The 26,479-nt window shown below is 43.7% G+C and overlaps 1 protein-coding gene across 3 annotated transcripts; it reads left to right on the forward strand.

Moving 5' to 3' along the window:
* Positions 1 to 109: 109 nt before the first annotated feature.
* UBE2G1 (ubiquitin conjugating enzyme E2 G1) lies at positions 110 to 25,267 on the forward strand. Of its 3 annotated transcripts, none has more exons than XM_064729281.1 (6): positions 110 to 418; positions 14,652 to 14,754; positions 17,398 to 17,495; positions 18,556 to 18,734; positions 21,884 to 22,007; positions 24,066 to 25,267. In XM_064729281.1, exons 1-5 carry the CDS (start codon positions 373 to 375, stop codon positions 21,968 to 21,970), a joined length of 513 nt encoding a protein of 170 aa, XP_064585351.1. In that variant the 5' UTR covers positions 110 to 372; the 3' UTR covers positions 21,971 to 22,007; positions 24,066 to 25,267. The 3 variants fall into 3 exon arrangements, with proteins under 3 accessions (XP_064585351.1, XP_064585352.1, XP_064585353.1); XM_064729282.1 differs by lacking the exon at positions 24,066 to 25,267 and adding an exon at positions 22,429 to 24,054; XM_064729283.1 differs by lacking the exon at positions 110 to 418 and having other exon boundaries at positions 17,403 to 17,495.
* The last annotated feature ends 1,212 nt before the right edge of the window (positions 25,268 to 26,479 follow it).

Consider the following 26,479-nt stretch of genomic DNA (forward strand, 5'->3'; position numbering starts at 1 on the left):
CAGGCAGGGACCTTCCCAACATGGCGGCCGAGCGCGGCTCCCGCCCCTCAGCCGCTCTCAAGATGGCGGCGCGGAAGCCCAGCGGCCGGCCCGAGTGCGCCTGCGCGGGCCCGAGTGCGGTGAAATTCCTGGCGGGGGGAGCAGGAGGTGGCGGCGCTGAGGGCTCGGAGCAGGAGGCGGAGGGCGGCTCGGAGCCACGGCCGCGCTGCCCTGCCCGGGACCCTGCGTGCTGTGGCGGCCGGCGCCGAGCCAGACCCCCGGCGGGCGCGGAGCAGACGGGCTGAGGGACGCTCGCCGCCACCTTTCCCAGCGCCAGGAGCCGCGCCGTCCCCGCCGCCGCTGGGACTCCCTCCCCGGGCAGAGCGGGGGAGAATGACGGAGCTCCAGTCCGCCTTGCTACTGCGGAGACAACTAGCAGGTATCTGGGCCGGCGGCGGAGGAAGGAAGGGAGGGCGGCGGGTGATCCGCCGCGGGGGAGCAGCGGCCGGGCGGCCTCGGAGGGGCCGCGGCCCGTAGCGGTGGAAGGAAGGGGCGCCGGCTCGGGGAGGGGGGCGGGCGGGAGTGCGTGTGAGGGGGAAGGGGAGATTACGGCCCCCCCTCGCCGTGCTGTGCCCAGCCGGGAGCCGAGGGAACTAGGCCGAGCGGGGGAGGGGGAGCCCGACCGGCGATTGCTGCCAGGGGAGCCGGGGGAGGGGAGCGGGGCCGGCACGGTGGAGGAGCGTCCCCTCGGCTGTCCCCGTCCCGCCGGGGGAGCGCGGGGTGGCACCGGCCGCGCTTGTCGGCACCCCCCAGCCCCCCGGTACCAAGGCTGGAGGACTCCTCATCCCCTCCCCTTGCGGTCCCGTCTCCCTGAGGCGGGGGGAGAACCGAGCCGGAGCTCGTCCCGCAGCGCGGGGGTTGTGTGCGGGCTGATGTTTGGGGGTGTTTCTGAGGCGCCGGAAAGAAGCGGAGGAAGAAGGATCGTTCCCCCACCCCCGGAACGAGGCACTCCGGGCCCAGGCTGGCTCCCCGCACTCGCAGCCCTTCCCGAGGGGACCCGCGGTGCCCTCGTCCCGCCTCCCGTCGCCGGCTCTCCCTCACCTCCCGTGCCCGGGAGGGGGAGGCCCGCCGGCCCCTTTGTTGTCAGGAGAAGCGGCGGGGGCTCCGCAGGCACCGGCGGGGGGGACACGACCGGGCAGCAGCGGCTGCGGGCGGGGGAGCGGGTGGGAGCGCTGCGGGGGGACCCGCGGGGAGGGGCGGGGGGGTCCGCCGGGGGCGAGAGGGCGGGACGGGCGCGGGGGAGGAGGAGTTGGGCACCGGGCTGGGGGACGGACACGGCCCGGGCGCTGCGGGCCGGCCGGCGGCCGAGGGGAGCGGGGTGTCATCGGGGTGTCACACGGGCTCGGTGTCGCCGCGCCCCCTCCCTTTGTCCCCGGGCGGGCGGCCGAGCTGGCCCGGCCCGGCCCCGCCGAGGGGCCCCGCATGCGCGGGGCCGCACAATGCGGCTCCATGTGTGCGCTGCCACACTTAAAGGGAAACGAGCCGGCAGCGCTGCCTTCCTCCCTCCCCCACTTGCACATGTTCGCCGCATCCTCTGCCTGCCGGGCCGGGATACGGCCGTCCACTCGAGGAAGCGCGCGGGTCTGCGCGGTGCCTTGGGAGAATCGGGTCCCCTTTTTTGTCTCTTACGTCAAAAATTGCTTCGTACCCAGTTAAGGAAATGTGTGCCAGGTGTACCTAAACTCGGGCAATTGCCAAGCTGGCTGGAGTTGGCCGAGTAGCCGTACAAAGGCACGGGGTCACTGGGTGGCACAGGAATTCCCGGAGCAGGATTTTGGCCCAGAACTTCAGTTAATGTCATTGGAAGCCCTAGGGTGGAAAGCAGCATTGTTAGCAGTAAGGAGATGAGGTTGCATAACCGGGTATAGCGAGCTGGATGATGTGTTTGTGCATCTCCAGCACTGTTTTCTGGGTTTGGATGGTGATCAGTTTGAGAAACTTCAATATCGTTAACTACTAGCACAGAACGTTTTACCCCTTTAAGGTAAAGGTCTTAAAAAAAACCAACAAATCTTGTACTGTGGTTAAAAATCGCATACGGTGGCCTTAGTCCTGAACATGAGCATGGACTTGTTAATGCCCTGGTAACTGCTGAAGTTATTGGTGACACTCAGTGAGGTGTCTGCACGTTCAGATAAGCTAATAATGCCTCGATATGGGCTTACTGCCGGAGCTCCAGGCTGGATGTGATGTGAAGCACTCTCTCCTATATATGATCTCTAAAGGGAAACAGTGTAGAATAGTTGCTTTCTAACTTGATTTAAATAAAAACATTTGATAACCTAGAATAGTTGTTCAGCTGTCTGGAATTTCTCTTTTAATCTAGTAATTGTGCTCCACAAAAGAAAGTTGGACATTTGGTTGAAGGCTCTTGATAGTAAGTATTCAACTTCTGTGGTGTATTTATTTTTTTTAATTTTTTTTTGAGAGGTTTTAAGGCCTTGTGTAAGCACAGTCTGGTTGGATATGTAAGTACATTTGTACACTACTAGATCTTGGAGTTAACTTCTGTTTAACTTTCTGCCCACTCTTATCTGAAGGCTTTATGTGTACTGGTAAAACTGGTGAGCTTTTCTAGTTGCCCCTATTCCTGATTCAGCTGTACTGACTGCAGCCATTTTCTTGCATCATGCAGCTATTCTGGGGGTTTTGTTTTAAGTAATATCAATACCTTTGGTATCCCTTTACATGTGCTAAAAGAAATTGAAACCGTACTAAAAGTGACTTGGAGTGTGCATGAAGTATGGTGAGCGTTGAAGAAGAGTCTTGAACTCTTCAGAAGTCCTACATGGAATAACTGACCTGAGAAAGTCACCATGTATGGAAGAAACTATTTCTTGTGTGACATCTGAACTGGGCTGGCACTGGACTGGCACTGGTTTTTCTGGTGTCAGGCCACTTGCAGTCATAGTGCAGAGTCTGAGCTTCATGATTTTCCTTCCCTGCTGCTGACTGTCTTCCAAGTCTCACCTGCTCCAACGTGTCCCTTTGTTAATACCCACATTGTTTCTTCTTCCTCAAACCAAAAGCCTCCACTCTGGTGGGACTGATACTCAGTGTCCCTGCTCCCTGCAGCTTTTGCCTCTATCAGGTGTGGTGACTCATGGAGTAGTACCTGGTGGTTGGGTTGGAGAACAGTAAATAGACAGTTGATGTGAGTTATGTGCTCTAAGCTACTTTAAATTGCTCTGGATCATTCAGTCATGCTTTGATAATGACAGATCTGAAGCTGAAGCAAGACATCCAGAAGTGAAGGGAGGTTGAGGTGAGAATCTGAAACCTATACAATGGTGGAGGGCTATAAAAATTCTTTAATGGTGAGGGCCTGTCTCTTTTCAGTGCCTAGAGGAAAAGACAATGGCAGGAGAGGGAGGAATATTAAACTGTAGTTCTCAGAGTAGATACCTGTTTGGTCCCCCATGTGCTTTGCTTCTTAATTATGGGGAGAGAAGGTGTGTGGCATGGAGCACTTTAATGAGCTGTTTTAATTCCTGAGCACTTTGGCAAAGTACAGGTCAACTGATGAGGCTGCTGGCTGTCAGTGAGATGTAAAACAGTGGCCTTACCAAACACAAAACTTGACAACACAACCTGAAGTTGCTTTCCAATGCTCCAATGAGTGTATGAAGACAGACTTGGATTTTATTTTTTTTTTTTTTTTGAAAGCAAGCTGGCTTGTAACTTGAGCAGGGAGCTGGTACCACAGCACCATGTACAACATGCTTGTGTGCTTCAGTGGCATGTTCTGGATACTGATAATGCTCAGAGAGAAGGGACATTCAATGACAGTCACAGAATATAACTTCAAGTTACATGTGGGTTATTTTTTAATCTCCCAAGTTCTATGTGGCTTCACAGTGCCTTTGCTAATGAAACACTGAGCTGGATCCCCAGGGACTAAGTGTAGTAGCTGTTTTTATATTGACACGTGCTTGCCCCATTTAGGCACAAGAACAATTCAAAGCAGTAAGAACTTTGAGTAGTTTTTATGGGTTTGGGTTTTTTGGTTTTTTTAAAGTCTTAAGGAAGTGAGGATTTGAGATCTCTTAATATAAAAGCCATTTTAAAAGGGTGGTCTAACTAGAGCTGGAGGATCAGATATCTGTGGATATCTGCCAATTAAATTAAATGTGGTTCTCTCTCAAATCAATTTAATTGTAAGCAGTAGCAGCTTCTGGAAATATCTTAAAATTCAAACATATTTGTTCTTATGTTTGGTGGTGTTTGGTTTTTCTGGTGGGTGTTTTTTTCTTCTTTTTTTGTGGGGGGTAGGTTTCTTTTTGATTTTGGGGTTTTTGTTTTGTTTTGGGGGGGTGGGTTGTTGGTTTTTTTTTGGAGAAGGGGGGCTCTGTGGCTTGATAATAAAATAGAAACCATGACCTGTCCATTTCTTCCAGGCAGAGTGCAGGAAAAGCTAAAGAAAAAAAGTGCCCCTGAACTTACAAAAAAAGTAGATTGGTTTAGCACTGGGTTAGCAGAGTTCACCCCTCAGGGGAGCTGGTGGAGGATAAACTTCTTTTCACAGCCCCAAAACTTCACATTCTTTAAAAAGAGATGCAGACAACAGGGTGTAAAGCTTCTCTCCCAGTCTCCAGCACTGTCAAGCCTGAAGGTTTTACAGACTGAGGTATGTCTGTGAATACTTTTATTTCATCTTTCTGCCAAATTCTTGCTGACACAGACTTTAGAGTAGGCAGACTTGTCTAGTTCAACCAGCAGAATCCCAGGGAGGACGCAGTGAAATCAGCAGCACACAGTGGAACTAGAAGTGCGAGTTCTCTGGAACATAAACATGTTCATGAGCACTGGAAATGGGAATAACCCTGCCTTTGTTGGCTGAAGTGGAGCTGGGTTGTAAATAATCTCCAACTTAGGATACAGAAAAGCCACTCTAATGCTTGTCTTAAACATGAGAAACATGGCATTATTTCAGGTTAAAGTGTATACAGCTTTTGTTTCAAAGTAAAAATGTCTAATTAAAAATTGGCAAGTTGGAAAACTTTTAAATACTTAATGTGACAGTTGAACAACTTTTACTTTCTTCTGAGGAAGAATCTTACTGAGTAATGTTGAGCTAGTTGAATTCTTGGCAGTTAGGACTTATTAAAAAATCTATTTGAGTAGTGAATGGAGAGGGAATTGCAGAGTGAAGATCACTTCATACATCAAGGCTGAGATGAATGTTTCTGGGGTGGATGGTGTATAAGACCTTTGTTTACAGTTAAGCACTGGTTTACAGTAAGTTTGTAAGATATTAATTTGAGTGGCACTGATGTGAAGTATTCATTTGATATTAGATTTCCTGTTATCTCCTTTGTGAAGGTCTGTTCATATGGACACTAATACTCTGTATTATCCCAAATAATTAGGACTCTGAGATCCTGCACATGTAAAACTTAGCATTTTAATTGGTCCTGGAATTATAAAATTATAAACAGCACTGCATATTGTTTTTAGAAGACTTTCATGTTTTTAGATAACCATCAATTTTTTTTGTCTGATGCTTTTTGGGTTACTTAGGTACAGATGAGTGTAGCACTCACCTTAACCCCTGGCAGTGTAGGGCCCTGTTACAGCAGATGAGATAATCCTGTTTCTGTGATTGTGCTGACAGAATTATCCAAGCTGCCTTTATAGACAATATCATTGCTAAAACACAGTTCTTGCTCAGACTCCAATCACTCCAGCAGCACAAGCAGCCTGAATTTCTGTTGCACTGTGAATAACAAGATAAATGTGACTAATGGCGAACTTTGCCTGCTACGTGTTAGTTTTCCAAATGCTTCTCTTGTAGAATTAATCTGAACTTTGCATCTTCAAAGGAAAGAATATTTATAACAGCACCACCAGCAAAATTTCAGGGGTGCTGGCAGTTTTGGAAAGTGAGGTTTAGCTGAACAGAATGGAAGGGCTTGATGACTCAACCACTTGCTTAAACAGGATGAAGCAATAACCTGCCTCACCAAGGAGTCACTGCCTTGGCTCTGCCTAGGTCAGCTTACTAATCTTTCAGGGAAAGAACCAAGTTTACCATTAGCTCTGAGTTATTTCCTTCTCTGCTGCCCCCAAACAAGGCATTGTAAGTTACACCAAAGTAAGGGCATATCTGCATCTGGCAGTACAGTGATTTGTGTTTGGTTTGAGAATAGTGAATGGGAGGACATTGCTGGAGATCCTCTGAAGTAAGGAGCAAAATTAATACCATTTCAGAAAATACTTCCATCAGAACTTCTGCTTTGTTGGTAAGAGCTTCATTTGGAGATGTTAAATCATACAAAAACCAACTAAAATGTCTTTACTTGTGTGATTAATACTGATTCCAACTTCTGTATTGTAGGGATTTGCTGCAGAACTGCAAGCTAAGGATTTATTGGTTTGCTATATATATGTATTTGGTTAAGAGAAACTGATAGAGATCAATCAAGCAGACTGAATGGTCTTCAGATGAAGCCACATGTAATCATAGCTGATTCTGCCTTGACTTTGCTGTATATTGTTGAAATTTCTGTTCAGTGCAAGGCAGACTTGGAACAATACGTGCATATTCAACTAATGTAGGATTACTTGATCCCTTCTGTGGTTAGTACAAGTTGGTTTTTAGTACCCCCAATGCCCTGTGTTAAACAGTTTGAAAATAAGTGACCTTTGTAGGTGAAACCTGCTTGCCTCAAGTGGCATTCTGCTGAATTTTCTTCCTGTAGTGTGTTTAATTAACTTCTGTTTTGATGTAAAATACAACAGTTTGTTCCTAGCATAGAGATGGGGTTCCAACGAAGTGGAACTGCTCTGAAGGGTGGCTGCTCTTCTGAAAGCAAGAGCTAACCAAATACTAAAATGAGTGTGCAGCCTTGGGTGCCTGGAGAAAGGAGAGCAGGTGGTTTGTGTGAGCAGGGGGCTGTGACTCCTGAAACTCCTGTCTGCTCTTTGTTCCAGTGTGTGGGAACAGAGTCAGGGCAGTGCAGGCCTTTGCTCTCACCCAGCTGCACCTCTTATTCAGTTTTCAGTGGTGTGTGCTGCCTTCCAGTGCCTGCTCTTGAGATCTTTCACTTACAGTCTCTCTCTTGAGCTTTAGGCCACCCTGCAAGTGTAAATGTTCATACTTGCTTTTCTTTCCTGCTCTCAAGTCCAAGGCATATCAGCTGGAGCAGAGATCAGATATCCAGACCTTGTAAGAACACTAAGTATAGCAATCTAATTGAAATGGGCTTCCATAAAAATATCTGCTCTCCTGGACAGAAATGTTAGCAGCTTTTGGACAGGTTTAGAATAATAATAAAAACTTTCTGATAGAAACCCTCTGTAAAGGTTTTCACATACAGGCTCTGTGTGTGTGGATTGTTAAGGGAAACATTTCTGTGCTGTCATCATACACCTCATAGGTCAAGCTGGCTGTTTTTTTAGCTGGCTGGCATTTGCTGTTGATCTAGAAGATGGTGCTGTCAGGAGTCATTTAAAGGAATGTCTTAAAACAATTCTAAATAACAATGTGGCTCAAGTTAGGATATGCAAGCCTGTTATTCATATTATAAGCAGGAGAGAAAACAAGCTGGAAAATTGTTCTTGACTTGCACAACAGCTTAGATGTTAACATCTCCCTCAGATGTTAATACCTCCCTGTGGCATGGGCATGGCATGGAGCCTTTTCAGTGGATTTCTGATGTTGTTCTGGTTTTGTCTATGAACCATACACATCCTAGAACCCTTGGCTCAGTGTTGTTTCATGATTAATGTGTGTGTGACTGCTCAGGAGATACTTGGATGGATTTTTTTTTCCCTTAGCTTTAGTCTAATGATAATTAGCTCTTAAGGAGTTAATCAACTTGTCCTGTCCATGGCAAATTCAGCTGCATTAATGGCACCTGTCCTGCCAAATTCCAGCAGTTGTGTACAGTAGGCATCTGAAACTTGTAGTCTATTTGTAGGTGAGAGAAATAAATGTGTGTAGAGTGTGATTCATCTGACCTGGTTTTGACACCTGCTTCAGGATGGGATAATCAATGGTGTCTCAGGAACCACTTACCCTGATAAGATCTCTTGAATGCTGCTGAGGGTGACCATCTCAAATGCAGGTACCCAGGAATACTTGTCTGACTCTTAAGAGTGGAAACAGGCGTGAAAGGTGGAGGTGGCATTTCTGTTACACTGAGTGTGACAGGTGAGTGTGGCTCTGGGCAAAGCACTGCACTGAATATTCCCTGCTGACATAATTGCTTCCTTTTACATGTGGGTTTCCCAATCAGGGCTCTTCCAGTTCTTTTTGCTGTCCTTGTTTTTCCCTTCCTCATAACTCTGCCCCTCAAAATTCAGAACTTAGTGGGAATGGTTTTGTTGTGGGCTTTTAACAGACCTTATTCAACCTCCATTTTAACCTGGGTAGTGTAACTGTGCTGGATTCTGGTCTGATGTTATACCCAGCATGCTTCTAGCAAAGAAAGCTATTCAGGAAATATTTTACCTTGATTTCTACCAAAATTACATGGCTGATGGTAATTTGAGCATATATTCTGAACTTCCTGCTGAGAACCTTAATTCTGGAAGCATAACTTTCAAAACTTCAAACAACACTGGCATTCAAAGGTTTTCATCAGATGAGTGTGTTTTCTATTTCCAGTGATTTGGACAGGAAAGTAATTTGAACACCACATTTGTTTTGAAAGAAGAGATTTGTGGGCTTAGTAGGCACAATGTGGTCCACAGTAACTTAAGTTTAGATGTTTGCTTGATGGCAAATAATGGCATTGAGGGAGGGGGAGGCAGACCTTCCTAATGTAGCATGGGATGTTGGAAAGGGACTGGTTTGAGTGTGTGCACACAGAAGGGTCCGTGTGTGATGGGTGCTGCAGAAAGGAAATGCCCCAGAACAGCTTGTGACTGTTGCTGCCTGTCTGTGGGACTCTCAGGTGCAATGGTGCCCAGGAACAGACTGGGCTGCCAGGTCAGATCAGGAGCTGGGTGTCTGTGTTCCAGCTGACTGTCTAAGAGCTGCTTTGGAGACCTGGGAGAGAGGAATCTACAGGAGCATTGACAGTGTCTGCTGATGTCCACCCCCATGGGCTTAAGGGATTGTGGGGAGCTCCTTCAGAGCCAAGGCAATACCAAAGACCTGCAAGTTCCTGGTTGATGTGTTGAGACTCAGTTTTCCACTAAATAACTGATCTGAACTAACAATTGTCTGTCTCCAGGTATGCCATGACTCCTATGACTGTGCAGGTACAGAATATACAGAATCAAGGCACTTAATTTTTAGCTTAATTCTAGAATAATATGATGTGTTACTCATAAAATAATTCCAATCTCTATTTACAGTTTCTCTGGTACCTTGATCCTCATACTAGTGGCAGTTTTAGGGACTTTGGGCTAGTGCTGCTCTCCACTTGTTTGCAAAGCTGAACTATGGCCATGGCTAGCAATTTGACTGGGAATAAAACCAAAGATCAAACAAGAAACCTCCAGCCTTGTCCTCTGTCCTTTTGAAATCTGCTTCCCTGTGTAAATCTAAGGAAGACTTCACAGGTATAGCTGAGGAGATGGCAAGTGAAGCAGTGCACAGAGGTGTGTGCACTGCACTGAGATGCAGCTTGCCTGGTATTGTGCAACATTTTCTGAGCTCAGAAAATGTGATTTGAATGTCTGAAGTGCTGCCCTTATTAAGGAGTGATGTGTGGAGCACTGGAAATTAGTTGCCAGGCTAAAGTCAAACCTAAAGCTTTACTGAAATGATTGGTAGAATCTGCTAAAGACAGGTTTGTCTTTACTACTTTAGTCTCCCTTCAGAATAATTTGTGTCCTTCAGAGGCTTAATCTGTTCTGAGTGTTGTCTGTCACTCCCACAGGGGCTATCAGGAGTGTGTGCTTATGTGGTGCTAGGTTTTGTCTGAACTTCTTGGATGAGCTTGTGGAGCAAGACAGAACATGATGAAAGGTGAAATGGAGAGCTTGGGGAATACATCTCCACAGAGAGATCGTGTTACTTTATCACAATCTCTGGTTCTCTAGAGTCTGAGATGTACAGCTGGGTCCTGTGTGGAGGGAAGTTTAGGGAATTGTAACTGCCCTCAGTGAAGTAATAGGATTGTGTGGAAGTCACAGTGTGGGGTACAGAGAAGAGTCCAGAATGAGGATTTTCAGTGTGAACAGTTGTTAAAAGCCCCTGGACTGGTGCTGAGACAACACAAGTCTGAGGTGCAGCAGGTATAAAGTGCTGGAATGGGCAGCTTGCTCTGAGAGCTGTGCAAGCCAGAGGGATGGTTTGTCCAGAAACCTCAGCCAGGACTTGGGCTCCCCAGCCTGGTTTTGTGTTGTGCTCTGTTCACTGGCTGCACAAAACTCACACACTGTGTAACTTATTAAAAAAACTATAGGAACTCATATTTTTGAAAGCTCTGTACTGCAATGTAGCTCAAATACAGAAAGAGTTGATCCTCAGTGGCTGGCTGGGTGTCAGGCTGAGAAGTTTGGATGCCTTACATAGCTGTCCTAGGGAGCTGTGGGCCTCCTCGTGCTTAGTCATTTCTGCTGCTGCTGTTTTGCTCTGGGATTGGTGAAGTCTCTTGGCTTATATAAAGGCAGTTTCAGTGAGTGTGGGAACATCAGTAGCTTGATGTAAACTAAACACTGAAACTGGAAGTGCAGCCCATGGCACTGTGTTGGCTCAAGTGTAAGGCAATGGTAACTTAGTTCTGCTTTAGGAGGAGCTGAAGGGACAGACAGTGAGTTGTGTGGCAGATCATGTGGGAAGGGAACCATGGGGCTTCAAAATCTGCTCTGGGTTTAAACAACTCTCTTGGATTATGGGCCTTTAGTCTTCCTCACCTCCCAAATCAGGTATTGGATTTAATCCCAGGTTCAGGACTGGGATTAAAGGAACTGAATGTCTAATTTATAAGCAGACACTGGATTCTGTTCCAAGTATGTTGCTGCTTGGCAGCTGTCCAGGTGTGTGCTGCTTGGGCTGTCAGCTGCTGCTTGGTCTGCAAAGGGCTCTACCTGAAACTGCCTCTACACTGAGTCAACGGTTTGGATTTTTGTTTTCTTTTGCTGAGTAGAAAAATGCCTATTAAATAATCAGAAATGCAAAAAATATTGTCAGAAATGCTGAACAACAGACTGTAATATATAGTAGTTGCAAGTAAATGGCATTTAGTTAGGTATGGACATAATGGAAATATGTTAATGTACTCATTCATGTTTAAAAAGTACAGCATATCTTTAGCTGAAGAAGAAATCTTAAAGAAAAATAATGTGTAAGGATCCAATTCTTTTCTGCTTTTCCAGGACCTCCAGGGCAGCTCTTTGGGGCTTTGTAGAGGCCCTGCACTGAGAGCAGGGTGGGTAAAGGATTGTCCTGCCTGCAGAAGGGAGCTGAACCCTTTGCCCACGTTTGTGTGGGCAGCTCCTGTTCAGGCTGCAGGCAGTTGGTGCTGTCCCTGCTGGGCCTGGCAGCCCCAGGGAGCGGTGTCCCCTGCCCTGGCAGCCCTGTCACTGAGCTGGGGGTGAGGGTCCTGTGCCCTGCCTGCATGGCTGCTCCCTGGGGCTCTGCTGCACGGGTTTCCCTGCTGGGTGAGCCTCAGCCAGTGCAGACAGAGGCAGGAGACAGGTGGAACTGCTGCTTAACTTTTCTGCTACGCATAACTCACTATATCCAGGGAAAAAAAACAAAGCCAAACAAACCTTGGGCCCTTGGTGTTTGCAGGTTTTAATGAGTAGCAGCTACTGGCGTGGTGAAGCAGCCAAGGATGATGCTTCTCATGTCTCAGTGCAGAACTTTCCTGAGACTTCCTTTTTTGTCTGCCTGCCAGCCATGTTGTTTAGTTTAACATAAATAATCTGGATGGAAAAGCTCATTTTTAAATTGCTGATGGTAACTCTGCATACCTCTCGTGGGGAAGGTGCATGAGCTTATATTCATTGTTTTTCCTAAGAGTGTTTCTGCAATCAGCAGCTGCTTGAGCTGTGCTTCAATGCTGCTGTCATGGAGGGAAAAGAACCTTTTCACAAGCTGAGACTGATGGCACCTCCTGTAAAAGAAGTGATGTGCTCATTTGCTTTATAGGCAACTTCCACTGAGCAATCTTCTTTAACTGCTTGAACTGAAGATTTTTGTTAATTATTGTCCCTTTCATACAGTTTACAGATGTTCTACATTAAAGGAGTTGGCACCCAGCAATCTTACCCCTTCTCCCAAGCTCTCTTGCAATACAGTGCTGCATGTTCCTGGGTGAGAGTCAGAGTGTAAGAGCTGTCTCTCTTTGGGAATAAATACACAAAAAATGTTTTGAACTACTTAGGGATAAAGTTGTTTGAGGCTGAGACTGATGTAGGAAGAAATTGAAACAGTACATGTTAAGAAGTAGAGAAGAAAATGTGTATATTTGCTTTGGAAATAATGTGGCATATTTAAATAGAGAGAAACATTCTGAATTTTTTTAGTCTTAAGTTCTGGCAGTCTTTAAAGTCTTATCAGTGAGCAATGATAACTTGCAAACAATAAAGAAGCTGAATGTGAGCAGTTTGAGTTACAGCAGTTCACACAAAACTCTGCACAAATCCTTTTTTCTCTGTGGAGATGCAGAAATGATGGGGCTTGTGTTTCACAGGCTTAAATTCAAGTTTGAAAGTCTTAGGTGAGACAGTAAAACCTATTAATTGAATTTTGTCTTCTGTAGTTACTACAGTGGGTATTCTGTATTACAGTATTAATAATATCTGAAAGGATGGTGTAAATGTCCTGAGCAGAGATGACTTTTTATCACAAGCAATAGGCAATTTTTAAATGAAATCCTACCTGAAAAAGCAGGTTATATTCAACTACTGAGGTGGTAGAACTTTCAATAGACCATGCTGAAGAAATGTTTGTATTAAGGAGGTAGTAAGAGACTGGTAAAACTCTTTTAAGGTGAGATGCTCACCTAGGCTATCTGCCCTTCACACTGATTTGCTTAGAGCAGGCATGGCCATGCTGTAGCTTTTGGGGTTGAGGTTGGCATCTTGCTTAGAGAGCCTGTGATGTTCCTTTTCTTTCTTTTTACCCAAATCTTTGTGTCCTGCACCTTGGGGGCTGGATGGCTGACCTTACCTCCTGATTACACCCAGGGAAAGCCCTTTCAATGTATCCCTTGGGGTTTTACAATTGAGAAATCTTTGTGGATAACTATGACTAAAGTTGATGTTCCTGCTGTCTCCCTCTTCAGGACCTTGGTTCCTTCATGTGAGCTGAGCATTTTGTTTTCCCACTGTGGATTTAGACTCCTCTGTGTAGGGCTTGAATTGATTATTCTTGCCTTTTTCAGCCACACTTTAAATAGTTCAGAGCTTAACTGGCCACCAGTGATTGCAAGCCTATGGGCAAATCAGTTTGGATTTAATGGCAGCTTTTTCTCCAGAAGGGTCCAAGGTTCTCACTTGAAGTTGCTCTGCTTGTGCCTAAGGGCATTATAAGGCCCTCTGAACTTGTCTTTTTTAGGTTTGCAAAATGGGAATATGTAGACAAGCTGTGCTGTGGAGCAGAATTGTGAGGACTGCATAGAGTCTGACAGGTTAAAATAAGTATGGTTGGTTGGCTTTTTTTGTATTTTTTTCCCACAATAACTACCATTCTTTATTTAATCTGCAAATTACTGACCAGTAGAAGGAGTAACTTCCCCCTTCCTGTATCCTGAGTACCCAGGATCTGTCAGGACTTTGTATGTACTGTTGGAAAAGCTGGATGAAGAATTTAAATTCGGCATAAATATGGCATTTGATGTAATTTTGGACTTGAAGCTGTCAGTTAATAGATGTTCTCACCTTGCTACCCTCATCACTGGATTATAGACAAAACTCATTGGAGGGTTTAATTCCAGATCTTACAGTTTTTTTCCCTGGAGCAGGCTGATAACAGAACTTCAGTGAAGTCTGGACCTAGCTGGGACTGATTTGTGTGTAGCTGTTTCCAGAGAAGCCTCTGTCAGCAGTGTCTGTGTGAAGTAGCCCATGCACTTAGAATGCTCTGTAGTTTATCACTGATGGAAAACACTGTGAAGCAAAAGGAAGAAATAAGAACACACAGCTCCATACTGGAACAGCATAGCAGCTTATCTTCTATGTTGTGTTGTACTAGTTCAGAATATAGTAAATCATTATCTCCAGAACTCACTGGCACAGGCCTCAAATGCTTTCAGAGTCTGAAAGAAAAATCACTTAATCAAAGTAGAATGTTGCTTTTATTTAAAAACATAATGTGACTTTGGTCTGTTGTTAACATTTTCTAGAGTTAAAGATGGACTTTAGTTATGCTGGCTCCTTGGGGTTCTTGTAAAGCTCTTGTATTATTAGAAAGCTTTTCTGCTGTTTCCTGACTTAAGCACGTGTTGGTATCCAGTTTAGGAGACCATCTCCCATAGTTGTGTGTTGTTCTGGCCCTTCTGCTCATGTTGCACAGAGAATTTTAGGGTCAGACATGGTCCCAGCTCTGGCAGAAGTGTTTGTGGTGGGGGAGCTGAGGGCTCTCACTCAGGCCATGAGAAAGCACCAAATGTCATGGAGGTGTTTGGTCGTGTATGGGCACAGGAGCAAAAGCAGCAAATGTGTATTATAGACACCTAAAGTTCTCTTCAATTCTTTTTTCTACACAGAGCTCAACAAAAATCCAGTGGAAGGCTTTTCAGCGGGCTTAATAGATGACAATGACCTTTATCGATGGGAAGTCCTTATTATTGGTCCTCCAGATACACTATAGTAAGTACTGATACTTATACAGAAACTTGAATGAACTCGGATTTACTAGTTCTAGTTTGCTCCTAGTGAACAGAAGCTCACCAAAACCTTGTGCTAAATCAGGTGATGCTCTCCTGTTGCTGGCAGAGTACCTGTAAATAGCTGGGTTTGCTTGTACAAGTTCCAAACTGCTTTGCTCCCCCGGGAAAATGCAACACTGATCTCTTTGTACTGGTATGGGAAAGAAAGACAATCGGTGCACTTAGAGGCAGCTTCTGCTTTCTTTGACATGGAGCTAAGGCAGATAAATGCACTGTTTGCTGCTGCTGCTGGGAGCCTGGTTCAGCTGATAGTGCCTGTTAAACCATCACAACTTCATGTGCGTGGTGGTAGGAAAATACTCAATTCGGGGGGTGTAGTTGGAGGAAACCTCAGCAGTCCACAGATTTGGCCTCAAATCCTGTCAGATTGAGATGGGAGAACTTCCAAGTGTGACCTGGAGTACTTTGGGGTGATCATCTACTCCAGTTTCTGGGGCAAGGCTCTCTGCCCAGGAGAGGTCAGTTTAGAGCACTCCTGCAGGTGACCTCTGTTCTCTTCATCGAGCTGTTGCAGTGCTGAACTGCTGATACAAAATCCTGGTGACGTTTGCTTGAGGTCACTTTTGGTTGCAGCATGAAGTTCTGTGTGTCTGTCAGCAGACTTTGAATAAGTGTTTAAACCCAGTTATCAAATTGCTTGGCCTTTCCTCAATTCCCTGCACTGTGGTTCAATGAGATTGTTTCTCCAACTTCTGTTGACCTTTTCTGAACATGTTATATTCTCATGGCAATTCTATAAATATTGTCAATAAATAAATGCTGCTTCCAATTGATTGTCATCTTAGGTGTTAAAAGTTGCAATAGTGGTTTTTGTAACTCCACTTTTATAGGGTCCTGACATTTTTTTGAGGCTTTTAGGTAAGAAACTCTTCTGTTCCAGTCCCTGGTTGCTGTTTTTCAGGGTTGTATTACACTGAACCCTTCTTCCCTGGGCTGTTCTATGAGGATGGTCATATATAATAGTTTAACTCTAAACAATTTTCAAACATCACTCTCATTCCTGGTCCCACTTCATTTATTCTGAGTTTACTTGAAAAGACTTTAGACTTAGTGCATTACTCTACAGACAGAAACCCTTTTATGAGGAATAGTGCTAAAAATGGCATTGATGTCCCTTAATTGACAGCTGTATTTCATTAACTGATATCTAATGTATATCCACTTTAAAACATGTTTTTATATGCAGTTGATCTGGGGCAACCAGGAATCCCTACAGCCTAGTACTTTAGGATCTGCTTCTTTAAACAGGGAAAGAACTTTTCCAGTTTGAAAGAAAGGGTTTGACTGGTTTGGGGCTATCAAGAAATGCAATCCAGCTCTCCTTTGTCTTGACATTATGGATGTTAAAACCAAGTTTCTGGAATTGTTACCTCTCCTGGGATGAAGGATTCTTTGGAAACTGCCTGCCATTTCTGAAACTTGTGAAAAAGAAATGCTGTGGGTTCAGATCCCCTCAGCTGCTTCAAAGAGCCAGGTTACTTAAAGGCAATGCTTTTTGGGGTTGGTTTTTTTGGTTTGTTTTTTTGTTTTGTTTTTTTTTTTTGAGACACTTGCTGGAGCTGCACCCCTTAGGTTAATGGTGGTAAAACATGTGATTTTTCTCAGAGCCAGTGCACTTTAGAGACTTTTACTCCTTTACAAGTACAGGAAAAAAAAATCCCACTGAACAGTTTTCTGTTCACCACTTGTTTGTGGCTGCTGAGTAGCAGCTTCTCACAGGGTGCATCTCATGCCATCTTTGGGGGCTTATATTCCATTTTCTGTTCTGCCTTTGCAATTCCAAATTTTGTTACAACCTTCACTTAGAAGAAATGACAGTACAGGACAGATATTATTGACATTAGCAGAGTATTCCATCTGTAAACCTTTCCATGTCATACAGACCTTCACCTTTTCAAAAGGACTATTCCTGGCCTGTAACTGCACATAAAACCAGGATGTCTCTTGTTTATTATTGTTTTCCAGTTGAGTGGGTAACTAATGCAGAACACCTCACTGTCATGCCTGAGTCACTTTAGTTTGCTGTTGAAAAGGTGGCACTGGAAGTCTTTTTACATTTAATGCTCTACACACAGCCAGAGCTTTCTGCATTTTTTCCTGGGGCTCACTGCTGCAGACTGAGACCACAAAATTAGGACTGAGGCCTCTAGCAGAGGAAAATGGGAGTCTGCTGGGCTGGACTTGAGAGAGGCAGTTATTGGCAATACCTTTTTTTTTCCTGTTAATAAATGTACTGTGAGGAAAAAAATATAAGTTGTGATTCCAGATGGTAAATTCCTTGGCAGTTTTTTGATTTTTTTTTTTTTCCCCCCTCCCTTCCCACCCCCATGGTTTTTCCCCTCTGGAACATCTTCCTATTCTAAAAAAAGATCATGCTGGGGAACTGGCAGTATCTTGTGAAAGGATCTTGTGAATGTAGAGACTCCTTACATTGCATATGGAAGTGTTGATACTGTTAATTACCAACATGATGTTCAGTTGTGTGAGGTGTAAACTTAGAACATCAGTAAGTTCCGATCTGCAGCTTACAAGAAACTCTACTAAGATATTTTTGATTCCCCAGTGAAGGTGGTGTTTTCAAGGCTCATCTTACTTTTCCAAAAGACTACCCACTGAGGCCGCCAAAAATGAAATTCATCACAGAAATCTGGCATCCGAATGGTAAGAAATGTCAAAGTTTCAATTTCTTTTTGCAGTTCAGAACTAAAATGCAGAAAGTGAAGACAAATAAATTTCTGTTCATGTTAGAAATATGAAACTCTGCTTTTACTTTGCTATCCTTACTTAACAGAGAAGTAATAACAATGGCAGAGTTTTTAATAATGCTACTCTGAGAACATAAAATACTCTTAAAGTATTTTCAGAAGCTGTTCTGAGTAGGTTCTTGCATTCTTGGTAATTGTTCAGAGATTTTTTTCTTAATTTTTTTCCGAAGTGCAAAATTCTAGTCTGAGGAAAAACTTGACTTCTATAGCTGCCTTTTGTTATACCTTCAATTATTTCATCTTGCTGTTACTGACTTGGCAGCTCAGTACAGAAAGCCCAAGGTTGTCCTCATCTAGTGAAGCATGAAAAGAAATCTTTTAGTCTCTCTAAAGGAGACTTCTCCTAATGTCTCATTTACCTATGGACTGATGGAGATTGGATGGGAAGGTGAAATAAAACAGAAGATGGTTTTACTGGGAAAGAAAAATGTTCTTCAACTTCAGAACTGTAGATGTTGAAAGGTGGGAGGAGACAGTGCTCCCATCAAAAGGACAGAGAATATTTTAATGCTGTGTCAGATTCAGCTCTGGAAATACCAGAGTACTTGTCAGGCACTTTCTAATTCCAGCAGTTTAAATCATATTTCAATATGTTCCAGTAATATCCAGCTGATGCTGTTGCTGTGGAAAAAAGTCACTCTCGAGCTTGCTGAACTTAACAGAAAAGGCTGTATGGAAGCCTGGCTAAATAAATATTCCTGAGAGCTGCAGTGTGGTGTTAGACTGAGTCCTTCCTCCCCATGTGCCCTCTGTCAGTCCAGGCACATTCAGACTTGCACCAAGCCCTGTTTATTACAGTTTAAGCTCTGCAATAGTTAATGACTTTCCTTCTTTATAAAGTGTTCTCACTAACAGTGTTTCAGAGTAGCTGGAATGAAGATGAGCAGTTCCTGACTGTCCTGAAGAGATGCCAGCACGTTGTTCATGACTGAAATATGCCTTGTTCTATTTTGTAGTTGACAAGAACGGCGATGTCTGCATTTCAATTCTTCATGAGCCTGGGGAAGACAAATATGGCTATGAGAAACCTGAGGAACGCTGGCTTCCCATTCACACAGTGGAAACCATCATGATTAGTGTTATTTCTATGCTGGCAGATCCCAATGGTGATTCTCCTGCTAATGTTGATGCAGCGGTAAGGCTTTCCTTGCTCTGCCTGTTGTCTTCAGTGCAGAAACCTTGCAATGCAGTTCTGGTTTAGCAAACAGGAACTTTGGGAAGGACATTTTCTATCACAGGCTAAGGCTGCCATTGTGTTGGGAAAAGCAGTGATGTTGTCAGACAAAACTACTGATTAGCCTTGGGAAGTTTATTTTACTTGTCTGTGTTTATGTCACCTCCTGTCCCATGGATTAGAGCAGTGGGTTTGACTGTGTAGGTCTGTGCTCTGAGAAGGTACACAAAGGCTTTAGTGGGCATCTCACCTTCAGCTGAACAGGGTGGGTTGTCCCAGACTAGACTGACTGGCTCAGGAGTGAGGGAAAATGGTCTGATTTACAGCCAAAACCAGGGTGAATCTGCAGGTGTGAGATGGAAGCGTTTGATGCAGTGTTCTGGACCATGGCCTGTGCTGTGAGTGTGTATAAACACAGCTATCAGCTCTCTAGGAGAGCTGTCTCTAGAGCAGAAATATAAGAATGAGGCTGAGAAATGTTTGTAATGGGGAGAGAAAAAGTCAGTTCTGGAAGGGCACAGGGGGACAGACTTCAGGCCCTGCTCATCTGACATCACTGACATGCTCCTGAATTGCAGTTCAGCAGTGAGTGTTGTCTTCTCATAAAAGAGAAATTCCAGCTCTTTTAACTGTGGGAGTGAGGAAGGAGATGGGAATTGTGAGATGCAGTTTTGTAAAGGAATGTTAACCTGTTCTGTCAGCCAAGCTGTGCCTTCCCAAAGTGGGTGGGAGTTCAGTAGTTTCCCAAGCCTTTGATCTGCTGTGTTGTGAGTATTTTCAAAGGTGGTTTTGCTCTCTGAAAAATCATTATGGGAACAGACTCATGTGGAACAAATTGAATGGGAAGAAAACAGAAAACAAACAAAAAGTTGCAGTGAACAATTTCCTCATTTATCCTTTTTAAGTGTTGGACCTCCCCTTTTTGTGTCATGTTGCTGGTGGAAACAGACACCCAGGAAATATGGACATTTCCTGCTGAGAGCAATAATGAAATGCTAAAAGTGCAGATAGAATTCCTCAGTTCACAAACTCATGGATGTTGAATGTAGCTGCCCTAACCCTGGAGAAATTCTGCACATGGTTTTAGCTGTGCTTGTCACCTTCCTTTCATCAGACTTTGTTTTGTGCCCCACTCTGACAACTACATCAGGAGTGGGTTTTTTATTTTTTTGGCTTTTCCCTTAGGAAAGTTAGACACAAAATGAATTTGCCTTAGGGTAAAGGTCAAAAATGAAACCAGCTTTTTCTAGCCCAGCATAAAAGAACAAAAAAATCCAAATTTGACTGAAGATAGTAGTGAGGCATCACTTTGGATGCTAGAAATCATTTTTGACTGTGGCATTACATGTTTCAAGGAACTTTTGAAGTGCTGCTGGAGCAGTTAGTTCTGCTGGATTGTAGATCTCTTCATATTAGCAAAAACATAGGCTAATGAAGAATCAGCAGCTCCTGTGTTTAGTACAGCAATAAACTTTGGCAGTTACTATAAGATACTTTGTCTGCTGTCAGTTGTTTCTGCTTTTAAGTGAGTTTAGTGAATAAGGTGTCACAGGCAATTCACAGGATTACAGGAGCAGGGGATATACCTGCCTTCAGGAAAAATGAACTGTGCATGTTAGAGTACTGTCTCTTGGAGTGGGAGAAAAATGAGGATCAGGAACCTGAATAGATGTTTTGAAAAGCAAATAAAACAGTTCATGACCTAAAATTACATTTTTGGAGAATCAGCTGTCAAATTGGAAACTTTGCTTGCTATTCAAATCTGAACAATTCACAGAACTACAAATAGAAAAAGTAGAAACAAAAACGAAGGCTCTGAAGCTCAGAGGGCACAAATTCAATGCTTTTCTTGGCTTTAAGCCATCTTGTGTAAGCTGTCCTATGTCCCAGTCCAAGGAACCAAATGTTTGCTGCATGAATTGCTGAAAAAGAACAAACTAATTAGCAGCCTTATTTGTGCTTTCATAGGAGAGTTAAGGCATGCTGGGCTCTCCAACTGATTGTTTAAGTGAACTTGGAGGTGATGAATGTTAGGTTGTGCCATTTATCACTCTCATGTACCACAACCTCCTCTCCAGGTGGGGGTGGAAAGCTGTTGTGTGCTGGATTGCATCAGGTGGAACAATGTGGGGGTTTTAACCCCTTCCCTCACCCTGCAGTAAGAATATATTGCTTGTAGCAGAAACTGAGAACTGTAGAACTTGATGAAAGAAGGGGTTCTTTATGTTTTCCCCACCACTTCTGACTGGAAGGCTGGAAGTGCCCAGCACATCAATCTTAACCACACCTGGTGCTCCTGTGCTTTCATCTGAGCTCCTTGTGAGCCTGGCACAAAGCAAACCTGGCTGCATTTCTCCTGTAGGTTTTTGTGTACCTTGATGGGTGCATCTCTGGGCTCAGGCTTCCCTCTTACCCATCTTCCTGCTCATCTTTATCTTGGCTCTTCATCTCTGCAGCTCTGAAATCAGATCCCTGTCACAGAGAGCAGCCCTGTAGGTGAGCTGAGTGTTCTCCCAAGGTCTTGCTCACAGAGCCAGGATCTTACAGCCATATCTAACTGGGAGCTGTTTGCTTTCTAAGGACACTGCTGTGCCTCTTCTAGATACTGTCACTTCTGTATTTCTGTCCTGGAGTGTCCTGTCCTGGCTACATTGAAGGGAACTGAAACTGTCTTTTAAAAAATCTCAGAGTAACTGCTGGCTCACAGTACCTGTGTACCTTTTTCACCACTGCAGTTAAAGACACTAAATAACAACAGCTTGTGGTCTACAGATGGAGTTTGCTGCTACTTTGCAGGCTGAAGCAAATAGATTTTAGCACAGACACTGTGAAATACTGGTAAGCCACCAGGTTAGTCTTTGAGTGTGCCTGAAATCCAAGGGGAAAATTACATCCTCACTGTCTTGTAAGCAGCTGGCACAGAAACCCAGAGCAAACTTTAGACAGTCCTGAATATCACAGGTTTTCAGTGAGGAGCTCAATGATTGTAAGCAAATTTAGGTGTTGATAGATGGCTAGTGTCTGAAAACATAAACAACAAGAGTCTTCCTAGAGCTTGTACAACTCCTTGTTGTAGGACTGACATCTGAAAGCTGTCTATTCAATTACAGAAAGAATGGAGAGAAGACAGAAATGGAGAATTTAAAAGAAAAGTTGCCCGCTGTGTAAGAAAAAGCCAAGAAACTGCTTTTGAGTGACACTTATTCAGCAGCTAGTAGCTTCACTTTTTTCAGGGTAAGTATCCTTCTCAAGATGAGTCAGTTACCTGAGTTGAGGATTTCCTGCTTAAGTGTTGCTGAAGTATTTTTCTCCCCCTCAAAAGCAAAAAGAAACTCCCAAACCTTTCTTCTCAGCTGCATGATCTCAGTGGAGCTCTTTGCCTGTATGCAGTACTAAAGACCAAAAGAAGTTAAGTGCACTTGACAGCCTGTTCTGCCAAAATTGGGGAACTTCTCTTGTATTCTTGTGTTTTATGCTGTTCAGAAGTTGAACTTCTCTTTATCAGAATTCATCTTGCTTTATTAATGGCACTTAGAGGTTACTGATAGAAGGGGGTGACAATTCCTTGATACTCATTATTGTGAAGAATACTTACTAGAATCTTAAAAGCATCTTGAAAGTCTTGTTATCTCAGGAGTTGTGGATTGTCTTGCAGATGTTGGTGGCATGTTGCACATAGGAGTTAAATGAGACTTCAGTGAGGTTGCCAGGAGCCACTGAGAAGGGTTTGTTTCAGGTATCTATGGGAGCTTTAACAGAAAGCCTCCTGGCACAGCAGAATGCATCAAATTGAGATATTACCAGTTTATAATATCAAGAAAGGTGGTGTTCTCTTCAGCAGCCCAAGAAACATCTTTAGTGAGGAAGGCTTGGGAATAGCTTCATAAAAACAGCTGTGTTCTGCCTGGAAACTGAACTGTGGCATATCTGAGAGCTTGGACCAGTTTTCACCTAAGAGTAGCTGATGTGATATTTGCATTTTTTGCCACCCTGTTAAAGAGCTTCTCACTCAAGATACTTACTCTAATTTACACAATCCCATCTCAGTTTTAATGGGACTTTTTTTTTAATAACCTCTCATAGAAAGCTGTATTAAAGCATGGCCCTTAAACCCCTGGCCTTTGGTCACTTTATCTTGGGTATGCCAAGGAAAAACTTCCTCCATGAGCTAATAATTTCCCACTCTTGCTTTTCAAAGCAAAACAGAACTTCATGTTGAAGCTGCCTTTTCTTAATGGTTGGTTTGGCAAATAAACTGCTCTGAGCCATTTGGCTGGCAAACCCCAAATCCACATTTACTGGTTACCTACAGCATACATAATTCACAGGGACAGAAATGTGGCACTGTGTGTAGTTCAGACTGAACCAGAGCAGCTTACTACATTCTTCTGCTGGGCAGTTTTTTTAAATCACAGTTGTACAGGAGAGAGTTCCTTTCTTACCCTTTTGTAAACATGGGGGGGGATTGGGGGAAGGCTCCATCTGTGACAAATTAGTTCTGCAGTCCCTTTGCAGAAATGCTTTGATTGAAAGGAACTTTGTCCAGTATGGATTAGACATGAAAAATGCTTAATATTGACCAAAAGACTAAGCAAAGGAACAGAAAGTCTTGTACTGCCTATAACTGGAGTGCAAGAATTGTTAATGCTGCTGACTTTTTTTTTCCTGTCTTGGAGAAAGGGAGTAACTGTGAGTAACACTCCAGAGTATCCTTAACTAACCTCAGCTCTGTTGCCATGTTGAACTTAGCTATAGTGAAACAATGCTCTTGACAAATATTTTGAGTAATTGGCTGTGTTGCTTTTCTGGAAGGCAAAAGCTTTTCTGAGTCTGGTGACTCCTCCCAAGTGAGCGGTGGGCAGGGAGTTGGATGAGAAGGGGCCACAGCTGGTTTCAAACCAGCCCAGTGTGACTGGGGCTGTGGTGTCAGTGCTTGCTGGGCACTGCTGTGCCTGCCTCTCACAGTCAGCAATGCACAGATTTCCAGTGATCAATCTGCCACGTTTAGCCCTGGGTGTGAATAATCAAAGCTTTGCACGCTGCGCGCTCGACGAGCAACACGAGGTACAGGAGCCACAGAGTCTGAGAATTGAGCTTGGACACTCAGTGTGCTCAGCTAACTCCAGGCTTTCTCAGGTGATGAGCTTGGATTTATCCATCTTCTCTTCAGAGGTATGTGAAGCTCTTGAACAAGTAATAGTTCATCTTCTTGAGCTTGAAAAACTAATTAATTCTTGAAAATAATTGAGGGTGAGGAGGGGTTTTATTTTAATACCTGTGATTTCTTTGCAGGTCTCCAATTGAGAAACATGGCACTGTTTTTTTTCCTGCACTCTACCCACCTATTGCTGGACTTCTGTTGTTACAAGTTGGCAAACACTGGCTGGAACTGGGCTGCAATAAAACATGCCAGTTATCAATGCTGACAAGAGCCTAACAAGTGCCAACACAAGATGATTACGCATTTTGAAATCTAATGAACTGCTTTAACCTTCAGGAAGAATTGTAAAGATGTGTACATAGCACAACATGATCCGGATAATATATATACTGTTCATGTACATCCACAAATACACATTGTACCAAATAATGCTGTCTGTAGTTAGGGATAGAATTGTGTAAATTCTAAAGATTTTAGCAGGTTTTTTCTCTCCCTGTTCATTGTTTCCTGAGTTAAAAAAAAACAACAACAACTTGTGAAGCATGTCAAAACCAATTAGGATACTAAGTTGGTTTTTTTGGTTTTGTTTTTTTTTTCCTCCCACTTTAATTTTCCTTTGACCCACCGAGGCTTAATTAAAATTTCTTGCTTATTAAAGTTTAGTATCTCCTTTTTTTTTTTTTTTTTTTTTTTTTGGTTTTTGGAAATGTGGTCCCTTTTATTTCCTCCATCAGAACTTACAATTTTCCTAATTAAACCCTGAAAGGATTTGCTATCAATTACTTGTGGCTTCTTTTATGATGACCTTTGTAGTCTCAAAGGTGCTTTTTTTTCTTCCCACCCCTTTTTTAAACCCAGTTACTCATCTTTCTTGAATTTGGTATAGCAATAAAACTGGCCATGGAGCACCCTTGAGCAGCCTGGTGGATTTTTAACTTCCAAGAACTTGAGTGCTTTCACTTGGAAGTTTGGTTGACTAAGTTAGTCCAAGATAGGAATGAGCTGCTTTTTATGGGTGAAATTTTTGGTTTGCCTTTTTCATTGCCTGTTTGTGGGATGGGGTGTGTGGGGGGGAGGCTTGTTTTTTCTCAAGGTTGAGTTCAAGCATGCACATCTGTAGGCTTTCAAATGACTAACTTCTGGGTTTGGTATCAAAAATAGTTTCCCTCCTTTACTCTTTTCTGTGGCCCTTCATCTGCTTTGCCTTCTACTTCAGAGTTTTCCTCACCTAATGTACAAAGAAAATGGCGATGTATATTTTCATGTAATTTGATTTTTGGAATTCTGTCACCTTCTGTAGTGAGTTCTTCCAAAATATAATTTTTTCCAATAATGATGTGTCAAACTGGCTGTTTTGAGTATCACAATAGGAGAAGGGTACAGTTGTAGCTGGAGCACAACTTACCTGAACATCACCAACATCACAAACACTTGAGGAGTTGGACATGCTGTGCTTCAGCTTGAATAATGAAAGAGCAAATAAAACACACAACTTTATCCCTGTTATATATTATCCCTAACCATCTCTAGTGAGCAAACACTCATCTGCTCAAAACAGTTTTCAAGCCTTTAACCAAAAAAACTTTACAGAAGAACTTCAAACTACTCAACTCTTTTCTTTCCACAGCACAGCAGCACCTACTGGTAAATCAAGAGTTCCAGTGTCAAAGAATCAGCATTTTAGAAGCCTTCAGTCCTAATTTGCTGTCTGGACTCCATTTTCTGTTACTGTGCAATATGCACATGCTGAAAGGCACAAATTGCAGGTTTTGTGAGGGGGGATGGGGTGGAAGGAGGTGACTGTTTTTAGAGGCAAGGCAGCCCTTGGGGACAAAAAGGCATTTAATGTAAGAAGACTTAGAGGGAAAGGTACTACTTCCTCCTATGGGTGGTTTAGATAAACAGGTATGTTTGATATCTATATTTACATATTTGGAAATTATTTTTTTTGTGAAATCATTAGTTAAATTTGCTTTTAGGTGGCTGGGCTACTGCAGCCAGGCAGGTGGATGCAGCATTAATCCCTCAGACACACAGAGCTGATTCGAGTTCCTGTTGGAGCACTTGTCCAAAAGGTCTTCAGAGCAGTTTTCTTTTCCACCAGCTGACTGCCCTTTTCCACCTGAAGCTGGGACTGTGCAGAATTTCAGTGCCATGGTGTCATTCTTTCCATTAAAAAAGGAATAGAAAAAAAGCTGATCTTATTAAACCTACCAATGGACTTGCTTCCTCACAGGCTGACCTTCCTTTCCAATTTCCACAGTGTATCTAGAACTGAGGCAATTCAGGTGAATTTGCTGCTTTCAGCAAGTTCAAGAGTGGTCTCTGTTTTGTCTTCTAAATTAACCACACACAATACTCACAGACTCACCTGTAAATTCACAAAGTTGTTCAAAGCTCTATGTCTATGCTCTCCAGAATTGCAGCTTGTTTGTTCTTTAGGAAATATTTGTCTTGCTTCTGTGGTATGGAAAAAGTGGGAATTCCAGAGCACTGCTCATTCCTTCTTTGTAAATTCAGATATATATTTGGCTTACCCAGATGG

The sequence above is a fragment of the Zonotrichia leucophrys genome, chromosome 19 (genome assembly GCF_028769735.1).
Source record: "Zonotrichia leucophrys gambelii isolate GWCS_2022_RI chromosome 19, RI_Zleu_2.0, whole genome shotgun sequence".
Classification (NCBI taxonomy): domain Eukaryota; kingdom Metazoa; phylum Chordata; class Aves; order Passeriformes; family Passerellidae; genus Zonotrichia; species Zonotrichia leucophrys.